Source organism: Cervus elaphus, chromosome 15 (genome assembly GCF_910594005.1).
Source record: "Cervus elaphus chromosome 15, mCerEla1.1, whole genome shotgun sequence".
NCBI lineage: Eukaryota > Metazoa > Chordata > Mammalia > Artiodactyla > Cervidae > Cervus > Cervus elaphus.
In genome coordinates, this window is record NC_057829.1 from 42,433,255 (window position 1) to 42,450,471 (window position 17,217).

At 46.3% G+C, this 17,217-nt stretch overlaps 1 protein-coding gene across 9 annotated transcripts in view; it reads right to left on the reverse strand.

Moving 5' to 3' along the window:
- ARHGAP22 (Rho GTPase activating protein 22) overlaps positions 1-17,217 on the reverse strand; it is a 176,708-nt gene that overhangs the window by 118,182 nt on the left and 41,309 nt on the right. For all 9 annotated transcript variants that reach the window (XM_043926933.1, XM_043926935.1, XM_043926932.1 and 6 more), the window contains one exon: positions 7,892-8,091. In XM_043926933.1, the coding sequence (XP_043782868.1) occupies positions 7,892-8,091 (200 nt within the window). The remainder of the gene's footprint in view (positions 1-7,891; positions 8,092-17,217) is intronic.

Below are 17,217 nucleotides of genomic sequence, written 5' to 3' on the forward strand. Positions count from 1 at the left end.
ACAACACAGGCACCTTTCTCAGGGGCCAGGACCCAAGAAGCCAGCTCACGACAACACTGGTTTTGTCTTTGACGTTCAAGCTGGTAAACAAAGCCTGGAGGAAAGGGGTGACTGGCTGCCTGTTGGAACATTCCCCGTGACCTTCAAGCTCTGGGGTCAGATGGTGTCTTTCCTCCCTTGAGGTTTTCTCTTTCTTAAAGGCTGCAGGTTTCTGATCGCCTAGTATTAATGTCTGCTCCTAGAAGTGCATCTGCTTTCCCATCCATCTTGTCTCTCTTCCTCCCAATTCCAAGCTTTTACTCTAAATTAAATCAAACTTTAAATCAATCTTCTCTCCCACTGCTGAGCCTCCCATTACTTATGCTCCTGGAAAACAAAACAAAACAGAGCTTAGCCTGCTCTCAAAGTGATGTTTAAATTGCCTCTGCTAGAACCTACAGCTGCATCAGCCACCCGGGCGTAGATTTGAGACTCTGCCACCCCGGGATGCAGGCATCACCTCCCACACTTTGTCCTCTGCTGCTTCCACGGTTCCTCAGTCCCTTAATTCAACACCTGGAAGTTTTCAAGGACAACAGCCCCATCTGATGGTTTTTCTGCCTCCAGCCTGGCGCCCTCCCAACCCCTGCCTGGGCTGTTGTAGATGATTTTCCTCTTGGAGCACCGAAAACTAAGTCTGAGCCCCCAAAGCCCACAGCCCCTCAGTGCTGCCAGAATAAGGATCCAGCTTCTGAGTGTGGCACTCCAGCCCTCCACACGCAGTTTTTGGTACCACGTGCAGGTTGGGTTCCTGCCAACACAATGAGCCTGGCACTCCTGCTTCAGAGACCCAGGGTTCCTCCCTGGGTGTGAGCTGCCAGACTCATGCCCCCCTCCCCCAAGTTCATTTTAAACACATTTTCTTAGTACCTTCCATGTGCCAGGGCCAGCTCTGCAGGGGCGGGCTGGGCTTGGCGGCTCTGTCTGGAAGGGGGCGCCCATCGTCTGACCTCTAGGCTGCTCCCCTTTCTCGTTATCTGAAGAGAACTGTCTGGGGCTGTGTCCCTGCTGCATTCCTTTTCTGCTTTTCATTTTTCTTTTCTTGTTTAACTTAAAATATTTTAAAATATAGACTTAAATAAATATAGCCTCCCTGTGAGAAATTTAAAATGCAATCACCCCTCAGTACTGGTGGGGAAGGGTTCCTATACTGCTGCTCCCCCTGTGAAGTTATCCAAACCCTTGGATTCTCAAGTCCCTTATATAAAATGTGTAGTATTTGCATATAGGCGCTTCCCAGATGGCGCCAGTGGTAAAGAATCCGCCTGCCAACACAGGAGACACAGGAACTCAAGCATATCCTCCCACATACTTTCTGAAAGCATCTCTAGTACAATGTCAATGCTGTGTAAATAGTTCCCGGTGTATAGCAAATTCAAGTACTGCTTTTTGGAAACTTCTGGAAAATTTTTTTTCTGACTAGTTTTAATTCCAGTTAAGTTCACGGCTGTGGAACCCATGGATATGAAGGGCCAACTGTAACACAAATAAATCTCAAGCTTTTTGATCATCACCCCATTCTCCATGTTCTCCCCAAAGTCTTGCCCTACAGCTTTGAATTGTAGTAGTCATATTCTGAAAATTCGAAAATTATTTTAGCTTTATTTCCCTTATTTTTTTAAGTGCAAGTTCTATCTCATACTAGTTTTAGAGAATCAAGTAGCTCTGCCAGGCTTATTACAAGGCAGCAATTTCTTCCTCTTCTACCATTGCCCACATCTTAGTCACCACTTGCAGCTCTTTTAGGTGAGTTGATTTCTTTTCTTATGTTTATTTCTAAATATACGCTTATATCACTGTGTATTGATTTAAAATTTAGGGATTGGGAAGCTCCCTGGCAGTCCGGTGATTAAGACACCCTGCTTCTACTGCAGGGGGTGCAGGTTTGATCCCACATGCTGTAGAGCAGCCAAAACAACAACAAAAAAATGAAATCAATAAATGACTTCTGTGTAAAAAATTTTTTAGGCATTAGCTATGGAATTCCCAGGATGGAAGTTTGAACTTTTGCTTTATTTAACTCCCCTCCCAGTCCTATTCCCCCTCAGTGTGACTTCCAGAGCCTCCGCAATACCTTTGGTTTCATCACTCAGCACCCACTGTTTACACTCTCATTCTGGGAAATTTAACTTAATTGGATAGCTTTTCCAAGGATTCCTTTTTTCTCTGTTTCTAGAACTCCTTCTCAGATGCTGAGTCGTCTTTCCTCTTTTCCTCTCTGTTCTTCTTTCTGAGAGATTATGTTAAGTTTTCCATCCAAGCTTTCATTTGAGTTTTTGTTTCTGGTATTTTATTTCTCAATTCTGGGAGCTGGTTTGTGCTCTGGCTGTCCATTTTATAGTCTCTTTCTGAGGATGTCAAAGATAGTTTTATATACAAGTTTTCTCCCCCTTGCATAGTTTTTATTGCATCCAAGTTGCTTTTTTAATTTTGATCCTTTCCTGTGTTTCTGTCCAGTCTTTATATGTGATCCTTCCCTTAAGTGTCTAGTGACCCAAAGCTCTTCATACCTACTAGTCATTGTTCTCTAAGCAACTGTTTGGAAGTTGTATGAGGGGAAGGCTGGGGATGCTTACATGGCAGGCTGAAAGGGAGAAAGAGAGAGAGAGAAAGAGAGAGAGAGAGAGAGAGAGAGGAGAGAGATCTGCCTGGGCTGTGTCATGGGGGACCCCTACTGTCAATATGTTTTGTGTTTTTCTTCTTGGCCTATCAGATTTTCCAGTGAAAATTCTTCATTTCCTTCCTGAGGGCTCTTCCTGACTGCTGGGATCTGGGAGCCGAGTGTGGGATGAAGACTGGAAGAGCTAAGTAACTGGTCTGCATGTCCACCTCCATCTGAGCCTCCTGCTCCAGACTGGTACCTTCTCCCACCTCAACGATAAGGCCAGCATCCTCAGTGTCCTTCCCAGTTATACCCCAATGAAGGAGGGTGGTCACGGCTTTACACCAGATGGTTCAGGAGATCTGGGACCTAACTGCTTTTTAAAGTGACTTTCAATCAGTCCTGTATGGAGCTCTTCATTTGCCCTCATTTTCAGAGATAATTGGTCCTGCCAGTGATCTGAGTCTTTGCTGAGGGGCCCACCCCCTCACCCCCCAACAACCAGACATTGCAAACCAGATGCAATTTTGTGCTCTCTGTAGTGCTGGTTTGGAATTGAGCTCACTAGGGTCTGTTGAATCCTCCACCTTCTGCCCAGCTGATGTCTAGCCTCCACTAGCGGCTGTCTCTCTCCTGCCATCTCCATCTAGGTGCGTCCACACCTTCACAAGCACGCGTTTAGTGCTCTATACTGGAATTCTGGGGTTTTAAAATCTGTTATCCTTGACTAGAAGCTTGAATTTAAGCTTTGATTTTCTATTAAGTGTTACAAAGTGTGTGTGTGTGTTTTATTTCCACATGTACAGATTTCTCTATTGCATACAGGCCCTCACTCACTACCACTTTGTTCTTAATTTCTAAGTCTTCTTTTTGTTCTTTTGCACTATTGTAAGTCTCTATAGTTTAATTTTTCTTAAAAAAATGGAAAACAATGAGAATTTTTTCTTTGTTTATGTATCCTTCAAAGCTATGTCACTAAGAGCATAAAAGTTCACAGCTGATCTATTTTCTTAGTCAGTTTTTATTTATGTTATAATGAAATTTTCTCCTTGTTCTTTTTTTTCCCTACCACCTTGAATTCTACTTGATTTTGATGTTCTTAAATCTGCTTTCTTTTTGCTGGCATACCTTTTTCCCTCATGGTTTTGTTTTGCAACCTTTATGTTTATTATTTTATTACTTTCTCTTTTTTTTTTTTAAAGCCAGACTTCTACTTTCTGTCTTTTAAGAGACAGATGAATCTGACCTATTCATATTTATTATGACAAGTGAAATGTTTGTTCCTATTCCTTGCTATCTTATTTATTTACTTTTTGTTTTCTATTTACCTTTTTCTCTTGTTTCCTGGCCCCATCCATTCTCTGCCCATTTGTTGAACTGATGGCATTTAACATTGTTACATTTTTTCCGTCTTATGTTTTGGAAGTTATACTTTCCATTTCTATTCTATTCCATCTCTATTTGGAGCCAAGAAACCCACAGTGAAGAAGGGGGATAACTAAATTTAAGTGAATCCTCAAACAGTGGAAACGGACTGGGCTGATCAATAAAGAATGTGGCAGGAGTTTTCATGGTGCAAGAAACATTTTGCAGAAGCTAAAACCATTTAACAGGAAAAGACCTGGAATCTTCTATTAGTAAAACTGTAGGATCTGTGTGCTGGAAACTATTATGGAAAAGTGTTTGGGAAAGCTGGAGGGACAGGGCCACACTTTCAGGTTCAGTTTTAAAGCACCTTTGCCTAGTTTTTCCATTTGCGTTTCCATCTGAGCCAGTTCTTCCGCCATCTTGGATTTTCCCCATCTCTGCACTCTATGTTCTCTGCTGACCTTCCTGCCAGTGAGAAGGGCAGAGTGGCAGAGATAGGGCTCTGGAGAGAGAACAAGAATGTGGGCTAGGAGTGATCCTTATCACACACATGTGCTCTGGGCAGCATCAAGGGTAGCTGGACATCCCCCCTCTCCACAATTATATCTGCTGGACAGACAACAGGCCATCTGTTAGGAGGGAGCTCACTCCTGGGCACTTCTGTCGCTGTCAACAGGGAGCAGGGCCCATTTTCCAGGAACCAGATATTGAAAATTAGTCCATTACATGTAGTTCATGCAATTAAAAGGAAATCTCTGGGCTGTTTTGCCAGAAGGCATGCAGGTTTGAGATCATACTATAAAGCTAAGTGAGTCAAATTTAACCAAGAGTCTCCTTGAGATTGGGAACCTGAGCAATGGGGCTGCTAGAAAAGTCAGGCTTTGTTGGGGAGGGGAGATTCTGGAAAAGAATAATCCCCCATGAGGGATTGGCAGGGTCACTGAGACCCTGGAGAGTCCAAAAGAGGAGCCGTGGGCATGACCCTGGCATCGGCTGGGAGATGCTGGCACCCTTTGGGGACCCAATTGCTCCCTTTGTGACAGCTGCCCTGGTCTAGTTTGGGTGGCACCCCAGGGCTCCTTCTGTGTCCAGGCTGGTGACTGGGATGTTCTATTAACTGTTAACTATTCTATTAACTGTTTCCACCAGAAGCCATTGACTTCTGGAAAAGGTGACAGGTGAGGGAGAAGACTGTCCAGGTTGGGAAACCTGGGGGGTGGAGGTTCATTATGGAGCCGCAGTGATGGGCACGGGCCACCTCAGGCTCATGGTGAGGAATATGTGGGAAAGCCTGGGGCAGGGGTCCACACGTAGCCTGGGTGACCTCAGTATGTCACTTTAGTCCACCGAGTTCACCCAGAATCATGGTGCATTTCTCCCAGGAGACAGTGCTGTGAGCTGAGCCAGGAGGGGGATGACGGTAGGGACCAGAGGCAGGCCTCTGACATGCTAGGGGCCCTGGCAACTTGTGGCCACCATCATCAGAAGCACATGTCACTAACAGCACAGCCAGGAGAGTAGAGATGCTATTAAAGGAGGCTGGTCTTCACCACAAAAGCAGAGGCCAGAAGGAAAATGGTGGGCAAGCCAGAGTTGTGGTTCCTGATCTGGGGAGAAGGCTGAGTGGCAGGGATGGGGAGACAGGGAGCAAGGCAGAGGCAGGGCTGAGGTCATATAAGGGTACTCAGACTTAAGTATCCCATGTGCTAAGATCTGTGTTCAGTTGTGTGTATGTTCTACAATCTAATCCTTGGTGTATCTCTGTGAGGTAGGTAATAGTGTCTCTATTTTAGTAATGATAAAACTGAAACAAACAAAACACTTAAGTGACTTGTTTCAAGTTATTCAGCTAGCATGCTTGACCTAATTCAGATCAGATTCAAAGTTCCTATGTGGTCCATTCCACCTCTCTTCCCTTCCTTATAAAGCCTGGGAGGTTGAACGAGATCAGAGTTCCTTAAACTTTAGCTTAGATCCACCTTCATGAATTTTGTCATCTCCACCTCTCATCTCTACTGTTAATGATTTAAAAGTTTTCCTTAAATAAGTCTCACTTATTTGTGTGGGTGTGTAAAATGCACATAACACATATTTACCATCTTAACAATTTTTAAGCATATAGTTCAGTAGCATTAAGTACACTCACATTGCTGCGCTAGGGTTTTTGTTTTAAACTTAGATATAGTTTAGAAAGAAAAACAGGCAAGGACTCTCACGAACGGAAATCAGTATGACTTTCCATAAACAGAAGTTAACCACTAGAATAAATACAGTGAAGGCAGAGAGTTATTAACTTGCAGCTGGTGACTAATGTCACTGAGGTCTCTGAGATGAGGGCTGTTCCTTCCCACCCTCAAAGCCCCATTTAAAAAATTTATTTATTTATTTTTTTAATTGAAGGATAATTGCTTTACAGAATTTTGTTGTTTTCTGTCAAACCTCAACATGAATCAGCCATAGGTATACATATATCCCTTCCCTTTTGAACCTCCCTCCCGTCCCCCTCCCCATCGCACCCCTCCAGGATGATACAGAGCCCTGCTTGAGTTTCCTGAGCCATACAGCAAATTCCCTTTGGCTATCTATTTTCCATATGGTAATGTAAGTTTCCATGTTACTCTCTTCATACATCTCACCCTCTCCTCTCCTCTCCCCATGTCCATAAGTCTGTTTTTAGAGCCCCATGTTTTTAAGGGAGGATCCCAAGTATTGGAGAAGTGTTAAAGATATGACAATTCCTTCTTCATACTCAGAAAATCTGGAAGAGGAGTGACTTTTCCGAGAAAAGAGGGTCATTGTCTCGCCATGATGTCAAAGTGACCCTGCACTGTGCCCAGGTACCTCCTCCCATCTTGCCCATCACTGAGCCCGTTCCCAACCTCCCAAAATTCTGTGATTCCTGACCCCAAAAAAGGTGATCTCACTTTACTTTCCAGTTTGGATCAATGACTAGGTGCAACCTTTCTTTGGGAGAAGTCCTTCAAGTTCTTCCCCATTTTCCTCAAGAGAAACAAGGGTAGCTCCCAGACTTTCTTTCTCTGTGTGAATCCCATAACAAGGGTTAACCTGCCTGATCACCACAAGCCCAGCCACCTTGGTCGGCAACTTGCAGAGCACTTGGTTACGATGTCTGCATGGGGCGACTGTGAGTGGGACACACCATGATGGATGAGGCCAGTGGCGGCTCTGAGTGAGTGAACTTAGTGTAACTGAGTGGAAAGGCAGATGTGTTAAGCACCAAAGGTGGAGCTTCAAGCACTGGTGAAAACAGAAGCCATCCAGAGGAGCAGAGGCCTCTGACACAGGGGTTTCAAAATGAGCCAGACTTGAGTATGACATTAGATTTGCCTGGGTGCCTGTTTCCCGGCACAGTCAAAGAAATGGAATCTGTGTGTCCTCCATGGAAGCACTGAGAGGTTGAAAAGGACATGAAGAAGAATTTTTTTTTTTTTTTCTGGCTATGCCACAGGACATGTGGGATCTTAGTTCCCAGACCAGGGATTGAACCCTTGGCCCCTGTTTTGGAAGCACAGAGTCTTAAGCACTTGACTACCCTTTGGGTGGTTGTTCTTTTTTAAAGTCATGCAGGGATGCTCTCTATCAGCGTAAGAAGGAAACATTTCAAAGACTGAAGCTATAGATGTGTTGCAGTAAAACCAGGTGTGATCCCAGGAATGTGAGAGCTGAGGATAAATCTCACTTTGGAAATCCCAGTGAAATGTGATGCTGAGCGGAGTCAGGGGCTTGGTGCCTGAGGGGTGGAGGTGCTGATGGGAGGGTCTCTCTCTGCCATCTCCCCTCTCCTGGAGACAGTTAATCATGCCCCCTGGAGCCCCCCCCCCCGCCATGATGCCCACTGGACACAGGATGTGTGCTTCTCACCTGGGGCTTGGTCTCATCTTTGTCCTTGTAGTAGAAGAGCTGATCCCCACGCAGCACGAACCAGCGTTGCTGCCAGTTCTTCATGATGCTTCTCTGCTTCTTCAACCAGCCCGCCTTCAGCACAGGGCCCAGCCTGCGAGGGCAGGGCGGCCGCCCGGGGCTCCGGCTCTGCTCTCCCATCACCAGGCTTTTGGAGCGGGCTAGAAGCCAAGCACACACATAATGAACACAAACGATGGCAGGCCATGGTCAGTCCTTGCCCCACTCTGCTATCCCAGCTGCCCAGTAACACTGTTACGGGAGCTTCAGCAAGCAGGGCGTGATCGTGCTTGGCCTACCTCCTCCTCAGGTTGAAAGGGGCAAGGGCTGGAGCCCACCAATACTGTAGCCAAAGGTCATCCACTTGGGGTAGTGCACAGCTTACTGCCTGGTTAGTTTCTTCTGCCTCCGTGGGACCCCAGATTCTCCATTTCCCCAGGTTTGCTCATCCATCCATCTATCCGTCTTTCCAAGAGTTCAATGACTCACTTGTCAATTCAGCAACTAATATTTATACAGTATCTACTATGTGCCAGTCACTGTTATAGGTGTAGAGAAACGAGCGATGAAATAAGAAACATAACCATCTGGGTCCTACTCGAAGGTCTTCACCTTCTTGCAGGGCTCCTGTCACTCAGGCCCCAAGGGAGCTGGCCCCAGCAGACTCCCTCCCTGGATTCTGCATGGCACCCCTCCTCTGGAGGCCTCACCGTTGCCCAGAAGCCCCCACCCCACCTGGCAAACTCCCTCGCTGCTTCCCTGGGATCATGCTGGTGGCTGGGCCTGGCCAGCAGGACCTCAGCTGCACTTGCCTGCTGCGACTGGTTCATGGCTCCCTGGCAGAACAAAGGGGCCGTCCTCCTACCTCAGAGCCTCGGAGGGCCTGTGAGCTCTTCTGCCCTGCAGATGCCACGGGGCAGCACTCTGCCAGAGCTGGTACTGCCTTTCACGGTACGGTGACTGAGTTCTTGCCCCTCCCACACCTCCCTGACTCTTGTCTCAGGCAGAGCTCCTCTTCTCTCTCTCTCTGGCGAATGTCAAGGAGATTGCTGCAGGGGTCACTAGGAAGGCCAACCTGGACTTTGGAGGAATAACTCTGAGTCCAAATGTAATCACACTTGTAATCACATTTGCAATCTCTAGACCATAGATCCTAACTTGGGATTGGAATGCATGGTCCCCACAACCCACAACTGTTGCACTGTACCTGCGATTCTGTGTGTGTGTATCTGCCTAAGCTTCTCTCATCACTCTAGTGAGTGCAGTTCCTTAAGCCTATCCGACCTCTGTCCATGCCATCCCACTAACCCAGGCCTTTCTTGCATCCCTTGCCTACTCAACCCCTGGCTTTGGCTGCATGCTACTGCTGTGCTGTGTGCAGTCGTGTCCGACTCTTTATGACCGCATGGACTGTAGCCTGCCAGGCTCCTCTGTACATGGAATTTTCCAGGCAAGAAAACTGGAACAGGTCGCCATTTCTTCTTCCAGGGGATTGTCCTGACACAAGGATCAAACCTTTGTCTCCTGTAACTCCTGCATTGGCAGGCAAATTCTTTACCTATTGAGCCACCTAGGAATGGTGATCTTCAAATCCAACTCCACAGAACCTTCCTTCTGATCTCTTCTAGATAGTCATTCCCTCCCCTACCAGGACATGAGATCCATGACTGGTAATAATCTGTGTGGTTGCCTTTCTGTCCCTCTTGACTGAAGGGGAAGGTAGGGAAGGACATGATGCCTTATCTAGTTCTGCATGTGTGGCTCTCATCACCATGCCAGGCAGGTAATGGATGTCAAACATGGTTGTCAAACATCATGGGCTACTTTGACTTACTCTCTTTTTTTTAAATTGAAGTATAGTTGATTTACAGATTCAACTCTACTTGGCAGAAGCAGGGCTCTTGTGGAGGAGAGAAGAGGCCAGCTCTGCTCCCCTCAGCTCACCAGGGAGGCGCTTGCTATAGATGCTACTTAGGCTGCCAAGCCAGCCTGGGTTGTCCTCCAGCCACTCAATCACACAGATACTACTTATAAGGCCCATAGAGCAGCTTGAAAGGAAAATAATTGCTGTTATTATTTATTAATAACCACTGTTCCTGTCTTCAGCACTTCCTTGAATCAAGCAATTCAGTTCTGTAAACATTTAAGCTGAGATTTCAAGTCAAACAGCTCTGACATTCTAAGGTTCCAGAAGCAAGGGGAACTTCTGGCCCAGGAGCAGGTTCATGACCTGAGGAGGAGGAGGAGGGTGCTTTCTGCCCGCCTCAGGGTCTGGCTCTTCAGCTCACAAGCACAATCATTCATTCACTGACTCATTCATCCACGCCTTCCAAGTCTGCAGAACTCCAGGCATGGGGCAGAACCCCGAGTTGCTTGTGTTCCCCTAGGCTGGCAGGGGAAATCAGCCACAAAGAACAATCACATGGAGATGAAAGAACCACGGGCCATGTGGACAGGCACAGGCTGCAGACACTTAAATGAAGGGGCACCTTTCTGCTGTAGACATCAGCAGAGCCACCTGGAGAAGGAGCACCTGGGCTAAGCCTTGTAGGATGAGCCCCACCTCAGAAGAAGGGGGCTCCGATTTGGAAGGAACAGGTGAGGCATTTGCTACCTCTTGGCTCAGATCAGCATTCGGGCTGGGCTGACGCTGTCACCTATTCTCACAGTTCCAGTCTCTCCTTCTTCACCCCTCAGTCCCTGCCAACCCTTTGCATTTGGAGATTCTGTCCTCTCCTGAAACAGCTCTGATCAAATCCAACAGTCTGGTTCTGATTCTCAGCCTCCAAGATCCTTTGGTGCTCAGTCACCACTGATCACCCTCTTCCTGAAGTTCTTCCTCTTGCTCTGCAGAGCCAAACTGCCTGGTATACACGTGTCTCTTACTACCTGCCCAACGTGTTCTGACTTCAGTTCCTTCTGTTCTCCCTGAAAGTCCTGCTATTGCCCAGGATTGCCCCAGATGCCCTCCATTCTGTCATGAGACCAGGTCTTTATTTCTGCCTGGGTCCTTCTCTGGGATTCCAGGATCACCTGTTAAATCATCTGAGGGACATCTCATAGGGATGGTTCATGATCACCTGTGCAATCCGTCCAGCCATGCACCTGCTGCCCGGCTCTGCACCTGCTGTCCCCGGTCCTGCAGGGCTTCCTCTCAGCCCCTTTGTTCTTCACTCAAATGCCATTTTCTCAGTGAGGACTTCCTGGCCACTCTTAAGATGTATCCCCAACCCTTCCATCTCCCCTTTCCTGCTTTAATATTTACTTAAATTCTAGTACAGCAGTAGAAGAGGGCAAATCACAGAACAATATACAAAGTATAAAACTATGTAAAAACGGAAGAAAAACACAACCCTTTAACAAAAGACATCACAAGATATATTCAGTGGGTACATGCATTTATATAGAAGGAACATGTCACACCTGTAACAGTGACTATGGTCATGGAGGAGAGGATGGGACTGTAGTATTGTAGTTTTATACAGGAAAGAATGTGTGCATTGCTTACATGAATTAAAATAAAACCTTTAAAAGACAGAGCTTTTTTGAGAGGGAGCTGAATCCCCTTCAGAGATCTAAGATAGCAATTAAAATGTCATGAGTTGGATAAACGTTTAAGCATATTTATCTGCAAAAAGCACCTCACTAAGCTGTGGACCACAACATAAACAGATGCCTAGCCTCCGCCTACTCAGAATTTCCAGGCTGAACAGATGATCCTTCGTGGAAGCGCTTCTGGCTCATCTGCAGACCTTCCATGGGATCAGGTCAGAGGGACCCTCTGTAGGTGAGCCCTTCCGGTGGGCCTGCTACTCCAGCCTTCGTGCTCCATCCCATTTCACATAAGAGAGAGGCTCAGAGAGTGTGTGAGTCACTCACTCCCCCAGTGTTGCCACAGGAGCACCTGGCAACTGCGGCATCTTGGAAATGGCTGGGAACACACGCAAGATACCTGACACAGTGGATCATGTCAGAGTTCTGCTCAAATTCCCTTGATTCCTTGTCCCTGTTTTTAGGCCCCCTTGTTTCCAACAGCTTTCCCTGGGTGATTTTTCAGGGCTGCTGGCCTGTTTTAGAGACTGTCCCTGGGTTATTGGGGCCATTCTGAGCAGGCACTGAGAGAACCGGAAGTGCCCAGGAATTTACACCCCTCCCTCACTCCCCAGCCCTTGGCCAAAGACTCCTGGCTGTGGGGGCTTGAAAGCCCCTGCAGTCTTGTTTCTAGTTTGAAACTTCTAGGAAGCGTAAGAGGCACAATCCACATTCGAAACTCCCCAGGGGCTCAGGCTGATTGATACCCACCTTAACTGGGCCTTGCAGCCCAATTTGGACCTCCGCTTCCTGGTCCTGCTCCCCCATCCCCTCACCGGTGTCCCTTGGGAACACCTCTTCAAGAAATTGCTGCAGACAAGCCTCAGCTCAGGGCCTCTTTATGAGATCCACGCGAGGCACACCTTACTGTTTTCAGGGCCTTCTGACTAGGCTGTGGCAGCACCGGCCTCCGCAGCTGCCAGGGCATTAGCGCCCTGTTTTTCCATCTGTAGCTCTCCTAGCGCGGCCCTGAGAGCATGGAGGCGTGGCTGCACTTGAACTAAAACACAATTGATTTATAAAAGTCAATGGGATTTTAAAGCCGGGCTGTGGAAACAGCAAGACAGCTCTCAGAGCTGAATTGATTTAAAGGGTAAGTATCGAGGCCGAAAGATTGATGGAGAAGAGAGAGGTGAGGTAATGGAAGGGGCGCTCCGGAGGGGGGCAGACGAGACAGTTTCATAAAGTTAATGCAATTTGCCACCAAGGGCAAGGGGGCCTCGTGAGGTTCCCAGCTGTCCTGAGAGCCTCAGATGATTTATTACAGGATGGTTCCTGAGTGCTCGCTACCTTAATTTTTTTTTTTAAACCTGTTACTTAGCTTCTTTCTGGGCTCCACTTGATCATCTGTTCTTTGCTAAGCTCCCCACCTGAGGGGTCTAGAGAACCAGCAAGGCTCCCTTAATGGGTCTCACTTCAGGACCTGGAAGGTGAAGAACAAGGAGGAAAACTAGCCCCTCAAAGTAAGAAGTGTTAATTCTAATATAACTATGAGGAGGTTCTAGAAAGTTTGGATTATTTTCCCCATAATGATGATTTTAATGCTTTAAAAACATCAATTTAAAAGATCACATTCTTAACAGTTATTTTCGTTGGCTCTTCCTGGGTCTGTCTCTTGATTTAGCTGGTGCTGGTCTTCAGTGAGGGGGTGCAGAAGGGAGGCGGCCCCCAAAATGCCTGACCCTCACTTCCACACGGTGTGCACCCATAGGTTCAGCTGGGCTTAGTCCTCATTTATCCATTCACGGAGCTTATGGGGCCTCCTGGGTGTCCACCTTGTGTGAGCCACTGGGGTGTGGAGATAAAAGGCACATATCTGCCCTGGCAGAAGGAAAGGGGGAACAGAGACACCCAAATACAAGAGTCTGTCATCTCGGCAAGTATAACGGGAAGTGAGAGGCAGATGCATGGAAGTCAGGCTGGGAGGCCAGAGGTGGGACGGAAGCTGGATGAAAGAACAGAGTGAGCCAGAAAGAACAGAGGGGATCACCACCCCAAAATATGCTACTTTGGCATATTGATTATTTTGAGCTGAAGGCAACTGAGAAAGAGTACACAGCGGGAGCTCTTTCCCCTCTCCCTTTCTGCCTAAAAGCAGGGCATAAATTTCCCTTACTGAATAAAGGTGCCTTGCCACTCCCATACCAGGAAGAGAAGAATGAGATTCTTATCATGAAGAGGTGACTTCAGCCTGCATAATGAACCTCACTAAACCACCCTTACCTGCCATACTTTTCCCAGTCACCTTCCCACAGTGTATGCCCCTGGGTTTAGCTGCCCCTTTTCTATGAAGCACCCCCTCACACACTTAAAATAATCAATAAAATTTATATGCTTTTTCTCCTGTTAATCTTTTATCATTTTAATTAGCAGTCCTCAAGTACATAGCTTAAGAGGGTAGAGGGAAAGTTTTTTCTCCCCTACACTATGGAAGGCTGTGGGATAAAAGGATGTGCTCAGCAGAGGGAGCAGGAAGACATGCAGGATGAGAGGGCATGGGGTTAAACCCAGGAAGTCTGGCTCCCAAGCTTTTAACATTGACTCTCATGGACCCATGTTCCTGCCTTAGAACAGACCAAACCCTAACCTCTTCCCACTAACACTAATGAAACATCCTTTCATTAATCCTTGAGGAAGACAAGCCTTATGGATCTCCTCTAACCTCCATCCACAGACTGGATCTCCAACCATCATCCCATGGCAGGGTCCCTCTTCCTGCATCTCCTTTAAAGAGGCTGTTTAGCTATCACAACATGGGTAAGAAGTTGGGAAGATGACAAGACCTCTGTGAGTCAGTGAGCATCCAGGTCTCCAGATTGACTTCCCACTCATAGCACACACTCTGCTCTTTCCAGATCAATGACTGGTCCCCACAAAGGCCATTTTGTGCCAGATCCCTGTACCTCTGTTGCTTGCCAGCCTGATGAGCCCTGTCACTCTTGAAGCGTCAGTGCAGCTGTTTCCTACTGTGTAAGGACTCATCTAGTAGGTTCCCAAAGCAGGGTCTTGCCTGCCATCCATTATGACACGCCCATAGAGGGCACACACCTATGGCCAGACAAGTGCCTGTCTATGCTGTTTTGATTTGTGAGCTTCTAATGGCCAGAGAGGGTGCCCTCCTCATGATTGATCCCTAGAATGTAGCACAGAGTGGCTCACTAAATGCTTGTTGAAAGCATGAATGGACATGAAACAGGAATCTTCAAGTTCAAAGAAGATGGGCAAGATCAAACCCAAGGGACTTTGTGCCTCTAGAGATGATCTTGGCCTGGAAGAAACCCGACAGCAGGATTTCTACTGCCCATGGCCTGTTTCCACATGATGAGACGTTAAAGGGCACGGTTAAAGGGCCATTCCTGTTATCAGAGAAGCAGCAAGTAGAAGCAGGAAACAGAATGCCGTTTTCCTACTTTTCCTAGTTTGGCAGTGGGAGGGGAGAGGCTAACTGAGGTTGTGGAAGGGGAACAGCATTTGGAGGCTCTTTAGCCACTCAGAGTCCCAGATTTCCAGATAAAATGGGAACAAAATACAAATCTTACCCACTACCTAAACTGTGATGAGGAAGAAGTGAATGGCACTCTGAAAGTGTGCTGCAGAGACGCACTGAATGGATGAATGGCTGTTAGTATTGTCTCTCATTGCTACAGGCTGAGGCCTTGGGAGGCTGTTTCCCCTCTTTCAGAGGCTATTTCCCCTCTTTCAGAGGCTGTCTCCCCTCTTTCAGACCTTGTCCAGCAGCAGCTGCCCTAGGTTTGCTGCCTCTGCTCCTGTTCAGATTAGCAAGCCATTCACCAGGAGCTGGAGATCGGTGGAGTTGATGTAATTCAGTATTGATTATAAATTTCATTTCTGCCTGCCTATGGGCCATTAGCTTAGATCAATACGTTCTCCACCCTTGGTTAAGTAATCATTGAGGCTGTTGATTTCAGCAGTCAGGGCAGGTCCCTGGCTGTCTTGGTTGAGAGGAGTCAAAGGCAGCCCTCCCAGCCTAGGTCTAATCCTGCTCAGGCCTGTCTTGCAAATAAATCATTTATTTCCACCTGCAAACATGAAGTTCATGGCCAAGTCTTCAGTTCTGTGGGGACAGAAGTCCTTTCTGGAGCTCCTGGAGCCCAGCATCTAGCAGTGCCTTAGATTCTAAGTGTCTAAGGGTGCTGGTTATATTCTCTGGGCATCTTCCATGGGGAGAACTCAGTTTTCCCATCAGCTGGTATCTGTGAGGAGAGGCATGAGGAAAGAGAAGGAAATCCTACCACAAGGGAATGCAGATATCTCTTGAGATCCTATTTTCATTTCTTTTAGATACAAACCCAGAAATGGAATTGCTGGGTCACATGGTAGCTCTATTTTTAATTTTTTGAGGAACCACCATATTGTTTTCCATAGTGACTGCACCAATTTACATTCAGTATACCAGAGCTCCCTTTTCTTCACATTCTTGCCAATATTGTTACCTCTTGTCTTTGGATAATAGCCATTCTAATGGTTGTGAGGTGATATCTCAACATGGTTTTCGATTTGCATTTCCCTGCCGATTAGTGCTGTGAGCACCTTTTCATGTACCTCTTGCCCATTTGTATATATTCTTTGCAAAAATGTCTATTCAGTTTTCTGCCCATGTTTCAGTCTGTTGTGATTTTTTTGCTATTGAGTTGTAGGAGTTCTTTGTATATTTTGGATATTAGCCCCTTATTGGATCTACGATTTGCAGATATTTTCTCCTATTCTGTAGGTTTCTTTTTCATTTTATGGGTTTTTGCCTTTTCTATGCAGAAGCTTTTTAGTTTGATGCAGCCCCATTTGTTTATTTTTGCTTTTGTGTCCTTCGCTTTTTGTGTCTAATCCGAAAAATGACTGTCACCACTGATGTCAAAGAGATTACTCCATATATTTTCTCCTAGGAATTTTATGGTTTCAAGACTAAATGTTCAAGTCTTTTGAGTTGGTTTTTGTGTATGGTAAAAGGTAAGGGTTGAGTTTCATTCTTTTGCTTGTGAATGTCCAGTTTGCCCAACACCATTTATTGACGAGACTGTCCTTCTCATATACTGCCCATTGTATATTGCTGGCTCCGTTGTTGTAAATTAATTGACCACACATGCATGGATTTATTTCTGAGTTCTCTATTTTGTGCCAAATAGTTTCTTGATATTTTTTCCATTTTAAATACTACCTATTGACTTCTAACTATAAAAGATGAGGATTTCATTTATTTCACTCTCCTACCCCATCACACGTAAGTACCCACTCCATCCTCCCAGTATAGTTACAGTGTATTTTTAGTTTGATCAATATGCAGAATTTGCATTATTAGTACTATGTAATTGCTAGTCCCAGTTGAGCTATGCAGTATACTATAATATTTCATGAACCACTTTTTGTTTTCCCTGGAGTTCATAATTGCCTTGCCTTTTAATTTGCTTAGTATTCTACTGCATATCAATAATTCAACCTTAAATATTCTAACAGTTGTTTGAATCTACTTTCCATGTATTCATAGGTAGTGGGAATCTTCTTAAAAATCACACTGCATTTCATTACTCAAAGAATTTATAGCTCTCCTGGGGCCAGCAGGGCCACCTGCAGTGGTGTTTGGGTAGTGTGAATCCCTGTGTTGGGTTAGGGAGAGGGCATATGCCTCAGCACTGGACAGACATGAATTCCAGCACTTGTTGGCAGGGTATCCACAATTCTCC